Source organism: Antrostomus carolinensis, unplaced genomic scaffold (assembly GCF_000700745.2).
Source record: "Antrostomus carolinensis isolate BGI_N321 unplaced genomic scaffold, ASM70074v2 scaffold12326, whole genome shotgun sequence".
Taxonomy (NCBI): domain Eukaryota; kingdom Metazoa; phylum Chordata; class Aves; order Caprimulgiformes; family Caprimulgidae; genus Antrostomus; species Antrostomus carolinensis.
Window position 1 is genome coordinate 4777 of NW_010321203.1, and position 17813 is coordinate 22589.

The 17813-nt window shown below is 39.1% G+C and overlaps 1 protein-coding gene across 1 annotated transcript; it reads left to right on the forward strand.

Moving 5' to 3' along the window:
• The first annotated feature begins 7887 nt into the window (after positions 1 to 7887).
• Positions 7888 to 17241, forward strand: BEND6 (BEN domain containing 6). The gene is made up of 6 exons (XM_010169848.1): positions 7888 to 8007; positions 9092 to 9269; positions 10747 to 10964; positions 12287 to 12479; positions 14325 to 14463; positions 16974 to 17241. The coding sequence occupies exons 1-6, from the start codon at positions 7888 to 7890 to the stop codon at positions 17239 to 17241; spliced, it is 1116 nt and encodes a 371-aa protein (XP_010168150.1).
• The last annotated feature ends 572 nt before the right edge of the window (positions 17242 to 17813 follow it).

Genomic DNA, 17813 nt, shown 5'->3' on the forward strand with positions numbered 1-17813 from the left:
CTGAAAATCATCAAGTTCATTCCATCCTACCAACATGCTGCAAAAGCAGAGCAATTGAGGAAGAGCTTTGGAGTAAAAGAGCAGGCATTGAGTATTAACCAGGCATGACTTCTAATCTATCATCACTCACCTGTGGCAGCCAATAAAGACATATGAGTAGAGGTAGTTAAGATGCTGCTAGATTATTAAATACTGGCCAGAGCTCAAACCTGGAATTTCCTAGCTGGTATTTCACTTCTGTGCTCTTAGAATTGAAGGGAGAATGCCACTGATAGTAATGCTTTGGGGCTGCACAGCTTATCAAAAGAGATAAGATAGCTTATGCCACCTTATAAAAAGAATAAGATGCCTCCTCTCATGAACTCTCACATCAGGTTATCAGTGGGTTTGTTTGAACAAGTCCAATTTGAAAGTACATTAGCTGCATATGGAAAGTCTGATATTTTTTCAGCCTTTTGGGAAAAAAGGGTATTTGACTGCTTGGGCTGTTACATAGAGCAAGCGCGCAGTTTTTGCACCTCAGCACAGATTTGCATGTGGTCAAACTTGCCCTAATGATGTTGCCTTCCCGTAAACATCTTTAGACAAAATAAGCAAATACATCACTGGTCTTTAACCTTTATAATCTGGGAGCTGTTCAGAAGTGTCATGTTGAATTACCCAAGCCAGATCAGAATGAGTACGGCCAAGTGTTGGACTCTATGGAGCCATCCTGGCTTTATTCTCCTCCCAGGCTACTTACTGCTTCTAAGAGTTTGGGTGTATTAACCTGCATGGAAAGAGCTTTCATGTGACTATTCAGATTCCTGTAGCATAGGTATCTCATCCAGTTCAATATATAAACTGATTTTTGTTGGTCTGTATATTAATACATTTTGTTGAGCATGGCATTTGCTAATAAGCAAATCAAAGTGGGTATTAGTTTTCCATCTGTCAGCTGTGAAATAGCTGTTTAATAAAGATACTAATCTGTGATGTAGAATTAAGATAACTTCCTGCATCTTGTTATTTGGCATCGTTATCTTTATGGGGATCTTTCACTGAGTGTGGGATTAAAATAAATGTATGTGGTTTACATGCATGTGAGTAGCTCAGCTCCTATTTAAACTCTGTTCAATCATTGGGGCCCAGAGAACAATTTTACTTCCCTATATTTCTGTGTTTAGTACACACTGAGGTGCCTGGAGTTAGTAACCACCCTCATGAGCCTGGAAGAGGGTCTAGGGCCTATGTGAGATATGTGCCCATCAGAAGAGGCAGTTGGAGGGCAGGCGTAATCATGGTATCTAAGACTGCACCATGTGTTTATGTTTAGGCAACTGAATTGAGCTCTAGAGCATTTGAAATAAGCTGAATTGCTCTCCAGGGAGCTTTAGTTGTGTTCAACAGGGGCTTGACTCGTATGACTATTGGAGGTGCTCAAGGCTGAGACATCTCCAAAGGGACGGTGTTGTGATAAAAGACCTGTGGAAGGTTTGGGCTTCTGGAGTAGAAGCTGAAGGCCGAGCAGAATACCAGAGGACACTGGCACTAGACACCTACGTTTAGGAAGCCAAACTGGACGCCTAGATCTCCAGTGATTACAGCGGTAACTTAGATACCTAGTGCACCAGTGACACCTAAATGCAAGCATCGTAATCTAGAACTGAATCCTGTCCTGAAAGCCCAAGAATGTTGCCAGGTTGCTATCCTAAAATTTATTAAAATAAACGCCACATTTCACATTTAGTTGAATAAATTATTAGTTAGAACAAAAGTTTAGTACTTCTAGACATACTAAATATGCCTGCGTAACAAATTCATTATTCATCTTTTCTTATCACTCACTATTACAAATAAAATTAATGGTTTGATGCAAAAAATTGAGCTTTTTCTAATAAACTTCTTCAAGCTTTTGATTTAAGCCACAGTCCTTTGGAGGGCTTTGGCATATTTAGGTATTAATGTTATTTTCTAGAACTTCTAGGTTGCTAAAACTCACAGCATGGAGGGCAGTACTGTGAAAAATAACAATGGCTTAATGAATTCTTTGAGCCACTCGAGTGGATTTTAGCATGTAGTACAAGGTATGGGCCAAATTCTGCATTACAATTCCTGTGGATGGTAAATGGTGCTGAGGCTTTGAAGTCAATGAGACAACCTGTGTAAATAAGGCCAGAAGATGTTGCTTTATCATGAGTAGCATCACTTCTTAGAAAAGTATCTCAGATTATTTCATAGCTAGTCATACCAGTATTAGTGATCTATAGTCAGGAAATGAGCTGTTGGATATCTAATAAAAATAATGTAGATTTATCCTTCCTGTGGAAGACAAATTGGATCATTTCTGTGCATTTATAGTCTTGAAAGTTGCAGTAATGTTCTGATAGATGCTCCTCCAGATTTCCAGCTGAATCTGAAACACAGCGATACTGATGATTCTGGAAAATCTGTACTCTGCATTTCTCAGCTGAGAGCAGCAGATTTGTGCTTTTAAGTCATATTTTCCCAGAAAATGACTAAGATACCACACTGTAGATCTTTTAAGCAGTGACATCACTTCTGCATTCTTCTGACAGTGGCTAATTCCACTGAAATCATTAGTAAATATTACACTGGTTTCAGGGGAATAAGATTAGAACCCACAACAGGACATATAAATTATTTAAATATGGTCATGTTTTCCATCATATATTTGTTACAGAGAACTGGGAATTTGAGACTTCTTTGTAGCTGAAGAGTTTTACACCAACATTGTCTTTAGTGTCCTGACAAGTTCAATGTAAAATGCCATAGTCAAAGTAACACAAACCAAATCTGTGACTACCAGTCATTATGCTGAATTGTAAATAAGTAGTTTGAGTGAGATACTAATTTCTAGCTCAGTAGAGGTGGAGTTTTTTTCCAAGGAAAACTAGGATTATTGAAGGCTGAACTTAGAGGCTAGACAATATAAAATGTTAATACTTTATTATGGATCTACGTGGCATGGTTATGGTTTTGCTGAAAGTCACTGGCAAAGCCCTATTTTAAGCCACAACAGAATCAGACCCATTGAGTGAGCCTACAGTCTCATGTTGTAAGTTTGTCATAGTCTACACTGCATTTACTGAAAGGAAAGAGAAATAATGATCTCAGCATGCCATCTGCCAGCTCTCTGGCTGAATGGAACAGACTATGTCAGTCAAAGGGTGAGACATGTCTTGAAATTACTTTTGGGTTTTTTGGGTTTGTTTTTTTTGTTCTGGCTTTTTGGGTTGCTTAGTAACAATATTCTGTGTGCAAATTTGTAGCATCTGTGCAGAATGTGAGGTGTTAACATGTTTGTAAAAATTAAAAGTCCAATTAATGTTTCCTCTGCACAGCTTTAAAATTAAACGGGTCCTTTCTTTTTTTTCCCCTCTTCTACAAATTACCTGCTTTTAGAAAAAGTAAAGACAGATTTGTATCTTAAAACAGTGATAAATCATAAATTAGCATTTTAGTTCTTCTCAAATAAGTAGGTAGTGTTTTCAGTGGAGAATATAGCAGAATTAAGTAACTTGCAAAAAGTAAGTGGCTTTCAAAGGTCATATAATTCTGTCTCTGTTCTTAGTAGCTGCACATAGGGTGATGTCTATGAATGATTATATATCTTCCAATTAAACCACTGAACAAAGCACTCAGTGTCAGAAATCTCACTTGATGACTTGCAGAACTGTGTAAGAAATATTTAAAACAGAGAACTAGATACACATTAACAGACTTTGTACTCCATCCTCTTTATTCTTTATAGCAGAAGGTCTATTGGAATCTATCCTATGGCTTCAAAACCAGAAAAAGCTAATACAGGATGGGTTGGACTGAGCCAGCTCCTATAAGGAGACATACCTGCTCCTGTATAGTCACTGAATAGTCAGTAGAGAGAAATAGGCTCTCCCAGACAGTAGGTCATCTGCTCTCTTCTAGATGCGTGTCAGATGTGCCTCTCTCTCCCTCTGTGGTCTGTGGTGACTGAGCCAAACATGGCTAGACAACCTCTCATTTTTAAGGCAGTAGAAGTTCGGTAAGATGAATCCCACTCCCAAGATTATTTATTTTTTTCCTGATGATACAGTATATTTTGCCTTTGATCTTTTTTGGCAAATAAAACATTTTAGAGGGAGCCATCTGCAGCAGTCCTGACTCAGGCAAGGTTCACATTGACTCCAGTGGGAGAACAGGGTGAGAGAACACTGCAGGACTTCTCTTCCAGTAAGTGAAACATTTTACTGTTCCTTTTCCTCATTAGAGACACTTTGTTCTACCTTTCCATTCCCTTTTATCGCTGGCTAGAGTTGACGCCAGCTGACAGTTAGGTATTATCTTCAGGGCCCATGGATTGTCACAATAAATTCTGTTAAAAGACATAGTTTGATTAATGTCTGCTGCAGGAACTGAAGCCATAGCTCCATAACAGAAAAATACTAAGAATTAACTATTGCACTCTGTTCTTTTTATTTGGCAATGTCATAATTTTGTCATTTTATCTGTAATGCAAGCAGTTGAGCTGATGCCCAGCAGAGCTGCAGCAGAGGAGATGGGACCTGGCCAGTCTCTTGCTGCCACACCGCTGTTTTCCTGCCTTGGTCCCCTCTGAGGCACAAGCCTTGGAAAGCTCCCGGGAGCCTTTTGGACTCCTGCTGGGAGCTAAAGGAATGGATCAATCCCACTCCTCATCTCATGGCTACTTGTGAAATCCATTCCTTATTTTTCTCAGCATCCTATGTAGCTTATATTTTAACTTGGCAGCTGTTAAGACTCTTGGTGAAATCAGTTTAGCTGTTTACTAGTACACCCTCCCACCACAGGCAAGAATTTTGACAGCTCAGAAGAGCTTTATAGATAACATGGGCAAATTGCTGAGCTCTGAGTCTTACCATGACCATGGTAGAAATTGTCCCTAGCTTTGAGTGGTGGAATGGATTTTCGTGGATCCAGGTGCTTGTCTGGTGTAAAGACTGAAGAAATTTTTAAATTTATTCACTGAAAGGGTTGTCAAACATTGGAACAGGCTGCCTGGGGAAGCTGTTGAGTCACCATCCCTGGAGGTATTTAAAAGACGTGTAGATGTGGTGCTTAGGGACATGGTTAAGAGGTGAAGTGCTAGGTTTATGGCTGGACTCAATGATCTTAAAGGTCTTTTCCAACCAAAACAATTCTATGACTGTGCAGAGGATCTTGCTGGCCACATGCTTCACAGAGTCTACCAGTGGCACCAAGCTGCTGTCTTGGGCTCCAGACATCCAGAAGTCCACACGTCCATTGACTTCACTAAGCTGTATAACATGTACACAAGTCTGGTATCTTCCAAAAGCTGTTGGACTTGCTACCAATGTGCTCAGTCGGCACAGTGTGTAGGTAAATAGCCCCAGTGCTGTGAGGAATCATCCCTTACCCTCCGTGCTGTGAACAGCCTGGGTATTCAGCACGACCCTGGAAATCCCAGGCTGGCTCACTAACCCTGTACAAGCGCAGCCCACAAGCACGTCCCACGGCTCGGAGAATATTTGTCTTAATACAAAATGAGAGACAACATACGAACTGTTAGAGGACTACAGAGAAACATTAAAAAAAATACAGAAGTCAGTCAGTCAGTTATTAATCTTAGCACACTGGCAGTTCTAACTTTGCTGCAATTCTGCTGACCTTATGTGGGTTTTTAGGAGGGTAATGAAGTAGCTTGCAACTGCCAAGGGCCATGGAGGGGGAAGCTCAAAGTACTTCATTTGAGAATCGAAAAACTTGGTGATGAGGATTGTTGTCCTGGGTTGATCAGGGGTAGAAGTTAACATCTTCGTGCTGGATGAGAAGTGTTAAGCTGACTGGGGTATATGCTCAAAAGCAATTTGAAAAAGGAAAAACACTGATGGTCAATGTGATTGCGTGCACGGGCTGATTTAAGTTGTTGAATGATCCCTTTCTGTGGTGTGAGGATCCACTCGGCATGGATCAGTGGCAGAATGAGGCCTCCAGTGATTCATGCTAGGCATAGACATTCAGGCAGCTTCCTCTCCAGAATTTACATGGAATGGATGTTTCCCCGTCTTTCTAACTTGCTTTGAAGAAAATTAATGTGAATTCTTGCAAACACAGTCTTCTTTCTTCAGCAGGGCAGTACCTAACAAACCTACTGCTATCACACTCAACATATTCTGCATAAAAGCATGATTTAATACACTTTTTAATGCGATTCCTATGCTGTTTGCCTCATTGTATCAGTAAAGATGTTGACAAGAGCGCAGCTGTCTTTCGCAAATTAACAAGTTCACCCCTGTGTGAAAAACCAGCTCTTTTGAGGCGTAGCACAGACATGGTGAATAGTGGTGAGCTGGGCTTCTGCAGACAAATTGGCATTACTTCTTAGAGCACTGCAGCCAGATTTTCTTACTTTGACATAATAGCTCCATGTAGTTCTCCTTCCCTAGCTCTGAGTTACCTTTTTGACAGGTTCTGCTTGAGGCACAAGATTGGCTTCCTACTGATTGAGGCCAAGTAAATCGCAAATCACGCTGTCACATCTAGGAATTCATGAGTTTGCAGCTCTGTAAAATTACTTCACCTTTATGAGCTGAGAGGCCAAACCATATGTTTGTTGGAAAGAAGACCAAGATTTCACAAAATCAGATTTTCTATTTATTAGGTTTATCTGATTTAAAAATTTTAAAGTAGAAAATATCTTCTCTGAGTATAATGGAAGCACTTAAATGAACCAGTTACATTTCCAGTAGAGTTTAACAATGTATGTTACATTTCCCACATTTATGTGAGGCATATCAGCTTAATTAGAAAAATAAAGCACAAAGTATGACTTGTTCCCTTCTCCCAGGGTGGAACTTCAGTGCTTTAGAAAGCCTAGAAATGGCTGTTTGCTTTAAAAATATTATTTTATGTAAGCAAAGGATTTAGCTGTATTTTTGGGTCTGGGTTCTCCCTGTTGCTGTTTTTCTTGATGGAGCAGCCCAGCTCTCTTCCAGTCCTTAGCCTGCCATTTCTTTTGTACGTCAAGTTTTCCACTGCCAGAATGTGTCATACCTCATCTAGTTGGTTGTTCTGGGTTGGTTTTTGTGGCTGCAACTGCACATCTTGCTGCCCGTGAGATGATGAATATAGCTCTGGAAGTAAAATACATCCCTTTTAATAGCACGTAGAGTTAGTGCCTCCCCTCGTTCTAGGGAAGTTACCACACTGGCGTTTTTTATTCAGAGACTGGGCTGAAAGCTTTTGTTGGGGCAAATGTAGTGGTAATAGAGAACCTGGGCAAGAGACAGATTAGACATAGGAGTAATAAATGGAAGCAGCTGTTTTCTGTGTGTAGTTTTGGAGGCGACTGTCTGATGTTCATGTATTGAGCAGACCACCCCCCCCTGCAGCTTGGCTAGTTTTCACTTCCTTATCCAGGATATTTTAATTCAAGGTAATTTCCAAAATCCAGGAATGGGAGGGTTGTTTGGGGCTTTTTAAAGTGTTCTTGTAACATTCCTGTGGCCTGACATGGTAACAGCTATTTTTCCTATGATGTCCTGCAGGCTGTGTCTGTATGACAAGAAAGCCACTTAACAATGAAAAAATTCACACTGTTTGATTTTGTAAATGATAATTCATTGCAAATTGGAGAGACTTCATGGATACAGGACCTTCCCAGTGATGACAATAAACTAGAAAGACTTCCGAAACCAAATGAGCATGTGCTAGTAAACTGGCCTGTGGGAGAAAGAAAGACAGAAAAGCACCTGGTGAAAGTTGTGTACATGAGTGGTGAGTGCCCTTCCTGAGCATTTGTCTGATATGAAATTTTAATCTAGTTTTAAGATATTGCTACCTGATTTTCTGTGCTTTGACCTTTTTTTTTCCATCACTTCAGATGACCCCCAAGAGCTGGTGGAAATGATGCAAAAGATATTACGAGCAGATGAAATTACAAAAATACAAGTCCTTGGAAAAGGCAAGAGGAAGAGGATAGAAATGATATTCTCAGAGAGTGAAGACAGTGATCTGGATAAAGAACAGGTGAGTTTCTGTCTTTATGTGCTTGATATTGGTAGGCCCGTAATGAAACGAAATAGACCATAACTATTGATTCTTCACAATATAATACAGAAAATATGTACAGCAAAGGTAGGAACACAAACAATTTTCACATGGTACCTCAGCAGAGTAACCTGTCAGACTAATTAGTTAGGCCAATAGATTTTCAGCAGGTGTCCCTGCTGATGGCAGGGGGGTTGGAACTATATGATCTTTAAGGTCCCTTCCAACCCAAACCATTCTATGATTCTATGATTTTGTCCTTTGCTATTTAAAGAGAAGTGTTATTGAAGACTTGGATGCTCTGTAGCTCCATTACATTTTCTCCCATAAGTCAGAAGTCTGAGCACTGTGTGACGAAGGGAAAGGACCAGGTGTTCTGAGCTTGTCCTTGTGCTGAGATCTGCAGTGACAAAATGTGGGGAAAAAAAATATAAATCTTAAAAAAAAATTATAAACATATTTTTAAAAAATACTAATCAAGAATGTGAAGTGAACAGTGAATAAAAGTTTATGGTAGACCATTAGATACTGTAATGAAAGGCTCTATAGGAATGCAAAGGCACTGTTACGCTCTTGTTTACAGGGGAAGATGATGAAGCATATAAAAAGAAAGAAATCATTACAGGCATCTGCTCCTGCCAACATCCTGAGTCAACTTGAAACATCTTTAATTAACAAACAGGTGAACATCACATCCTCAACAATTTTAATATATTAAGCAAAAGCAAACTGAAATGTATTTCTTTAGGAGGGAGTAAGACTTTTATTTTAGTGAAGTTAATGATTCTAAAAGACAACTACCCTACAAAATTGGTGAATGGAGACCAGGCAGAGAAGTACCTAATAGTTATGTATAACATTTCATTTTGAATTTTAATATGAATGGTAATATCTGTGTTCAGTAACAGCTATTACTAAAATGCACCAAGTCTGTTTATACATTCTGTGTACAGAGAATATTCTGATTTAGCCAAATATTTTAATGTTAGTTTCAATGCTTTAATTTTATGTTGTTGTTGTCTAGATAGCATGTTTTGGGGTTGTTTTGTTTTTTTTTTTCCAGAGAGAAACATATTCAGGAAGTAACTTTCTGTACAGTGAAAGCAGCAGTGATGATGAAGAGCCGTTATTTCAACTATCCAAGGTAGAACTGTGTGCCAAAATAAAAAGTCTTAAGAGGAAGCTGACAGACACCATGAGAGAAAACTGCCGCCTAAGGCAGTCCCTGGTGATGCTTCAAGGTAAAGGCAGGGGAAGTATTTTGATGAAGAGGAAAGCCTGAAGGTCATGAAAAGCTTGATTTATAAGAGGCCATTTGGATCGAAATTACGGATGCTAAAGCACCTGACACGATCAAGGCCCACCATTAGCGTCGAAATCTTTGACACATGGCAATATTTAATTCCAGCAGCACTTAGAAAAAACTGTCTTACGCAGAGGCCATGCAGTCAGAGAGTTAGAAAGAGAAAAATCTGTCTAAATCCTGTCAGTTTTTCCCAAGAGAACCTTTCGATATGCCGTGTATGGCCATCGACTAAGCTCAAACACTCCACTGACCAGTCCAACTACTCTTATTTATTAACAGTTATTCTTGATATACCAAAATTTTCTTTATTCTGGAATTATTTAATTTCTAGTTACTTTAGTAATTCTTCATTATTGATAATCTGAGTTAGTTCCAGGTACAACAAATTTAGTCCTTTCCCAGAGGTGAACCATTTTGTTCTTTTATAAATGAATCTTTCATCACATAGTTATTGTCTCTGAAGCCCCTCTTACTTGCCCCTGTCCCTTTCTCTGGGGCAGCCAAGACCAAATCCAAAATTTCAAAACCTTAGTAAAGAATAAGGGCTAAAGAGGATTTGCTGCTTCTTGCCAGCTACATCACACCATCCCTAGACAGCCTAGTATCTCTCTTTTTATTGTCATTTGATTTTGTAAGTGCTTACCAGTTTCATTGCCTGCCTCATTCTCTTCCGAGTGTTATTAATCTTGGTTTGAATCATTCTTCTCCTCTTTTCTGAATATTGTTTTTAAACATTTTGTTAGCATCTGACAATTTTTCTTACACGTTTAGGTCCATTTGCCTTATACCTTAAGCACTTGTATTGGTCTTCAACAGTATTTTCTAATAATTCAGTGATTCTGTATCTTGCTGATTCCTTCAGCCCTTGTATCCTTTTTGCTCTGCTGAATTGATTCTTTTTAATAGACTCAATAAAGGTTTATATTTGAAAATAAATATTACTTTGAGAAAGGGCCGTTTAAAATATATTCTCTATAGATTGAAAAAAAAAAAAGAAAAAAGTCTATGCAGCCTATGTAACTTCTTTGAAGCAAAAAAACCTCAAAAATCAGACATAACTTTACTTAGCCCATATTCAATAGTCTTACAGACTTGTAGAGATTTTGAGATAGCAAAAAGAAAAAGGAGGTAGCCAGCTTAGTGCCATGATGGGCATGAGCTAAAGGTTCCTCTTAGCCTTGCAAAGAACCGATCTATTCTAAAAACAGAGGCCAGATATTTATGGGTGGGGACAGCAGAATGGCAGGAAAAGCTTTGAGAAAATAGAGAAAAAGTATGTTAAAGAGCTTTTGTTGACTATTTTGACTCTTTTGCAGTATGACAGGAATCTAATTACAAAAATATACATCCTTACGTAATTAGAGTCTGAAAGCTTCAATTGCTTTTACCCATCACTTTCCATTTGATTTCAGTGTTGCCACAGGCAGTCACCCATTTTGAGGAACTGGTAGGGATGGCTGAAGCACTGCTCAAAGGGGGAGTGACATCATCTACGTCCAGTCTGCATTCACATGCTGTTTGTAAAGCATCTAACAATCTGTTAGCAGATTCATATGCAGCTATGCAGAGTAACTCCAGCTCACCAGTAACTCTGAACATGGAAGATGAGGAGCAACAGACTGAAAAACAGGTCAGTTAAAAAGCAATTTCAGGCACAAAAATTAAAACTTTATACAGCACACACTTTACTGGTGTAGTATAAAAAATATAAAAAATAATCATCAGTAAAAATCATGTGTCATCATTCAGTTGATGATGTGACTAACAAGCTCCTTTTGTGCAGAAGGCTCTTTCCATGAGAAACACTAGATTTAATTCAGCGTGCTGGTAACGCTCTCAGACACACTTTGATTTCGGTGGCCATGGCTAAGGGCAGAATGCGGATGCTGCATACTGAGATCCAGGGATAACTTCCAGCCTAATGCTTTGGATGCTAAAGGGGAATGGTAGTATCTCAGAGATAATCTAAGAAAAATACCACCAGTCTGCTTAAATTGTTAGCAAGTAAATGGTATGTTTCTCTCTTGTTCCAGACACTGGCCAGCAGTGAAGTAGAAATACGTTTATATATAGATACTGAGTAAAGATGTTCCCCTGTTCTCTGTAATTGCAACAGAGCATAATTGAGGAGTCTCAGGCATCGAGGCTGTACATGAAACATATAAAAACCTAACCAAAATAATAATTCTAGCTTCTGCATTCACAATTTACATAAACATTCTTGTCCACTGAGTCATGCCAGTTGGTGGAAATCATCTTCATGTGTTGTCATGGGATCCTAAAAACCAAAGAAATCTATTAAGAATTATAACAGTGTGGTGTTTTAACTGAATATTGCCATACACAAAATTTGACCTAACACCTCCAAAGAAATAAAAAAACCCCCTAGTTTTCTAAGCAACCTAGCCTTACTTAATAGAGGTAGCACAAAATTGACCATTAGGAGAGTTCAAATACTTAGCCTTTACAACTGCTGTGTGTAGAGGTCACTCTCAAAGCCCAGGACCAGATGTCACAGTTCTCAGGGCATGTCTGCTTGGAGGCAGGAATATTAGTTTGGGCATAGTGCCATGCTCCTGAGGCCGTACGGAATCCACATCGGAACTGGACTACAGCCAGTCTGCATGGAGTGCAAGCAGAAGGATTTAGGTATGTCTGAACATGTCCTGTCTCCACTAGTGAGTAATAAGGATGGCTTGGTGAAGTGTCTGCTAGGATGAATGGGGTCCTCAGTCTGTCCCATGCTTGCTTACAAAAAAAAATCAACCTGCACATACAGCTGCAAACGTTCACTGGAATGCAAGTTTAGCATTGATCTCAAGCACAGTTTGTAGAGATTACTTTTGAAATTGTGGTTTAAAAAAGAAATTTAAAAAATATTTCAGAGGTAATACTATATACTATTTCCAGAGAACTGCAATAGTTATGCCTGTGACCAATTTTGTCTTCCAGTTCAAGATCGAAAAGTGGCAGATTGCACTTTGTAACAAGAGCAAACCTCAAAAGTTTATAAATGACTTGATGCAAGCCCTTTATACACATGAATACATGGCTACACACAGCCTGACAGGTGCAAAGTCCTCCTCTTCAAAGGATAAAGCGGCGAAACCAGCTATGAATCAGAATGAAGTTCAGGAAATCATAGGTGATGACTTGTTAACATTATTGGATGTGGCACTGACTTGGCCGAGGGCTTTCTCTAAGGGGGGGGCTGTAATGCTTAGCAGCTGCTCTACTCAGGTGATGGGCTGTTTCAAATTTCCATCTACAGCTACATACATTTTTAACCCATCTGTTGCAAATACTGTCAGTGAAATACTAAGTAGTAGTATTTCTACTGTGTGAATTTTGTGGCTTTTACTTAAATGGCTACTCAGCATGGTGATATTGTAATTTATTTTAGCCTTTGAAAGATTAATCCACAACAGTTAAACTTGGAGCATGACAATTAATGGATAAGGGACGGCAAAGAGATGACATACTTGGATCAAATGTAAAATAATGTCTGCTATATTCTGAAGCTGGTGAATGTTATGAATTCTGACATTTTAAATAGTGCTGGAGGCAAAATGAGACAGTAAGTATAGAAGACAGGAACAGTGATTAGAGAAGCAAACAGAATTTGTTTTATGCTGAAGTTTAAGGCAAAAAAATGTTTGGTGCCTAGGAAAGAGAATCATTTCAGATGGAAGCAGCAGCTTTAAAGAAAACAGTATTTTGTGAGCACATGAAGCCTGTTTTTTATTGGATTCACACCTATAGCTTAATACTTGAACAACACAGCCTAAATTCCTGTTCTAGAATCCCTCACCCTTTGCCATTCCCTTGGACTTTCCCAGTTCTCTTTGTTCCCTTCCCAGTTTAGCTCCAGTTCTTGTACCTTGGTTCAGTTTTGTTGAAGTTGGCCAGCAGTTTCAAAAGTTATCAGTTGCAGAAACCTCTTTTGCTTAAGAACCTAGCTAGAGAAAAAGGCCCAAAGGAAACAGTGTGTAAGATGGTGAAAATATATTTAGAGGTGGGATAAATTTCAGAATTATGTATGAGAATAACTAAAATTATTTAATGGGATGAAGAGAACGGTTGGACTCGATGATCTTAAGGGTCTTTTCCAACCTAAATGATTCAATGATTCTAAGAGCTACTAGTGTCTTTTTTAAAGGTGGATTCTGGGGAAGGGTCTAGGCAAAACTGAAAAGGGAAGCAGAGACAATAATCAGGACATTGAATAGAGCACGAATACAGAATTCAGTGAAAAGGGGAACGAACCTACAGAGAAGTGAACAAGTTTGTTAAGGGAAATGAGAACACTCTTGAATTCAAACAGAAAAGTGTCACTATTATACAAGAAAAGAAGAAAAATAAGAAGGAAGCCTGGGAGTTCTAGGCCTGTAGAAAATGAGTTAGTAGATCAGCTTATTTAAGGAAGATGGAAACTGTAAGACTTCAGAATGAAATGAAAGGAGGGAAAAAATCAAGGGAAGGGAAGATGATGGAGAAGAGGAGAGCAGGAGCTGCATTCCTGACGTTGAGTCCTGTTAGTTTTTTTACATTGAAAAAAAGTTAGCCAGGCAAAACAGAAGGGTAATGTTTGGGGAAGGAGACAACACCTGCAAATGAAAACTGACGGACAAAAGCTAAGATTCAGAGGCATGAGGACTGACGAGGAGAGGAGTAGGACTCTGATCAAGAACAGAACAAAGGAAGAGAGGATGAGCAAACACCAGTCACTAACTACAAGAAGCCCTTGTGGCCCTGGAGTTCCCTTTGAGTTTGCCAAGAGCAGGCACAGCAATATGGAAGGCACAGAGAAATGCAAAAGCTGGCATGTGCAAAATCTCTGCAGTAGTGAGTGAAGACAGCAAAGTAACTAGAGCTGAAGCTGAAGTAGCTGGAAATTTCAAAGATGCAGTAAATGCATTTTAGACCGTACATCTGTGGTTTTCCTGATTTGGAGACCTCATATATACCACCTCCCTCTTTTATTTTGCAGGAATCACAAAACAGTTGTTTCCAAACACAGATGATGCTTTAATTAGGCGAATGATGGGACAAAAACTGAACAATTGCACCAAGAAGCCAATTCTAAGCAAAGATCTTAACTCAGGTGCTTTTCAGAAGCATAGCTTTTGGTAAGTCTTAAAAAAAAATCATAGTCTGCAACGTGTAATTCCTTATATTACCCTGTGGTAACAAAATCTAAAAGCAGTCTTAAAATTACCAGGAAGATACCTGTTCATATATGCATTGCCAAGTAGGTAAATATTTTCGTAACCATGTACAGAAAGTACATAACACAGAAGCAGTCCAGCTTAACATTACAGCACAAAAAAAAGTTGTTCATTCTGGACAAAGCAACACAAGGCTCTTCAATTACAGGAAGAGGAGACAGAAGTAAACACATGGAGTTACTTTGATCAATATTTTTAATTTAGATTTGGCGGTATTTACTTTTCTTCTAATTCTCTGTAGGCTGTCCAGAGACCGGTCAGTTCCATTTTCATGTCACCTCTTGTGCCTCAACCCACAAGTAAAGATAAGGAAAATCACACCTCTTTTGAACCTAGGGATAAAAGTACTGTGGGAGAGCTATATTAGCATTCTTTTACTGCCAGAAAAGTCGAAGTTATTGGCGCAGAGGAATTATTAAATAAAATCTTGCTTATTATGGGCTTTCTTACCTTGTGAACAAGATTAGTGTAATATTGCTGAACTCATCCCTGTTGTTGGTGAAGTCAGTTATGTGCATAGCACTGTTTCCATATATACCAAATGTACATCTCACAGAATAGTTGAGGTTGGGACAGACCTCTGGAGATTGGCTCCTCCAACCCCCACTGCTCAAAGCAGGGTCACCTCGACCAGCTTGCTCAGAGCCGTGTACAGATGGGTGGAGTATCTCCAAAGATGGAGATTCCACAACCTCTCTGGACAACCTGTGACAGTGCTTAGTCACCCTCACAGTGAAAAAGTGTTTCCTGATGTTCAGATGGCATCTCCTCTAGTTTCTGTCCGTTGCCTCCGGTCCTGCAACTGGGCACCACTGAGAGGAGGCTCCATCTTCTTTACACCCTCACACCAGATATTAATACACAAAGATCAGGTCCCCTAGAGTCTTCTTGAGGCTAAACTGCCAGCTCTCTCAGCTTCTCTTCAGGAACAGCGTAAGAGATTAACAAGGAACAGGATAAAAAGATTAGAATCAGTCAGACAGGGAAAACAGATTTGTCCTTACTTAGACTTTCTGTATTGAATTAATATTTTATTTCCTACCAGTTCAGTTATCTCATGCATGTTTTAAAATCCATATTTGCAACTGTAAGACACAAAAAAAAAAAGAAAACAAAACTGAAAAAACAGACAAACAAAATCACCCCAAGATAATTGATTATGTTATGACACAATTGTTTGAAAAGTAGCAGTGCTTTGCTACTAAAATTCCTCTCTAAGCCACCTGGAAGTACTCCATGGACCACCAGTGGTCTATGAATTACTACCTGAGAAATACTTAATATCTGTTGGAAGAATTCATATACACAGGTTTTCCCATCTGGAAACAATAAACAAATGCACCAGCCTGGCTAAAATACAGTTTACTATGTTAATGCTTTTCTCCTAGAGATGAGAAGGCTTCATAAAGCAAAGATCCTCTGTATGTGTAGTATACAGTGTGCATTGATTCACTGTAGTAATTTTCCTTGTCCTTTACACAGGTGGTAAAAATAACAGCACAGAAACACAGACTCATCTTCTTTTTTAAATATTAAATCTTAAGTATTTTCTATTTTTAAATTTTTATCTTCATCACAGGAAGATAAAATCCATGAATTTTTCGAATTGCTGAGTTTTCTCATCTACAGACACAGTATTCCAGAAGCCTTGATGGGTGGATCTTGAGCTAGCACTAGAACATTTCTGAGTTGTTTTTTAATACTGCCTATAGACCTTTCAATTTAAACTTGATGTCTTTAAAATGCCTTTATGTCTGTTATTGATAAGTGCTTATGTAAAATCCAGCGATGAAACCAACGCAAATATTGCCTGCATAGTCTCTCTTAAATGGATTATTATTAGAGTGCATTTATAATGGATTTGTTTTACACCTGTTCAGAATTTCCTCACTGTAGAAGCATTTAAGCACCTTGTAAGTAATCAAGATAACGGTGGTGATTCCTTCAACTTCGATGACACAAGTTTTCTCTGTAAGAAAATTAGGAGAATTTAGAAGTGCTCATAATCTCAGTCCTTCAGTTCACCTTCCAGTGACAAAGTACAGAGAGGGGTCGAGAGAAAATCCTATTGTGCAGTACCTTTAGTAACAACTTACACACAAGTTACTAACTTTTAAAACTGATGATATTGCAGTTTTGATCTCCTCCCTTGCGCTCCTCCTTCCTTGCCCACCTCCTCCACCTTTCCCCAGAGTACAATTAACGATACAAGAGAAGGAATTTGGAGTCAAATCCAGCAAGACAGACAAGTCACCATCTCAGATCCATTAGGCATGAAACAAGGAAAAAGGGACTGTGTCAATCAAGCAAACTAGTTAACTAGCTAATAAACTTTGCTGCTCAGAAATTAAGAGTAGTAACTGCGCGTTTAATGTTAGTATCTCAAGCTTAGTTATACATTGTCTCAACAGTGGTTCAACAGCTGCTCCTCAGGGTATCATCTCTTCGGCTGTTCCTCCCAGCACACAGGACCAGCAGGATGATGATTCACCAGCTGCTAATGCACAAATTCAGCCAAGTGACAGCCGTCTGACTCCTCCACCTCCCACCACACAAGGCCAGCAGGAGTGTTTCAAACCAGCTTCTTCTAAGGTGGAGTCTCATCTCGCCAGAAGTTCACCAGCACCCTCTCCCAGCCAGGGTTGCGGACAGGATCTCAGGAATTCAGACAAGGAATAACAGAAGGTATTTCATACCAGTTCAAATTCTTAATGGAGATTGAGAAGTGATATAAAACAGGAAAGAAATAATATCTAAACGGTCCTAGCAACACTGGACAGAGATACTGCAAGCAGAACAGAAACCTAAGAACCATTTTCTCAAATAAACGAAAATCCCACAGCCTAGGAAAAAGTGAAGGCATATTAATATCTTTGGCTTTAAGATATTATTAAATATATGCATGTTATGCAGTAATTCAAAAAATATAAACTTGTTCTGAAGAATATAAGAAGAGTTCCCCTTAGTTAGAAAAAAACATTATTTAAAGTAATACTGAAAGAATGTATAAGAGGAACCTTAATCCCCTTGCTTTCACCTTGACAGCTGATGGAAAACCGCTTTACCAATCAGAGAAAGCTATTGCATTAGTACAAAAAAGATCTATGGAGCTATGAAAAGATAACAGAAAAGTTTCCTAGTGAAATTAAGACTATGGCCCGCTGTGATAGTTTAACTTAGCTGGCAGCCAAACAAGCCACAGCCACTCACAGCCCCCCCCTGCCCCTTCCCAGGGAATCACGGAGAGAATT

What these genes read in the sequence shown, in the direction of transcription:
- BEND6 (XM_010169848.1), top strand. Translation starts at nt 7,888, where the DNA reads ATGCAAAAGATATTACGAGCAGATGAAATTACAAAAATACAAGTCCTT. An exon ending in GTCCCTGGTGATGCTTCAAG is followed by an intron (nt 9,270 to 10,746) that starts GTAAAGGCAGGG and finishes ATTTGATTTCAG; the next exon opens with TGTTGCCACAGGCAGTCACC. An exon ending in TGAAGTTCAGGAAATCATAG is followed by an intron (nt 12,480 to 14,324) that starts GTGATGACTTGT and finishes TTTATTTTGCAG; the next exon opens with GAATCACAAAACAGTTGTTT.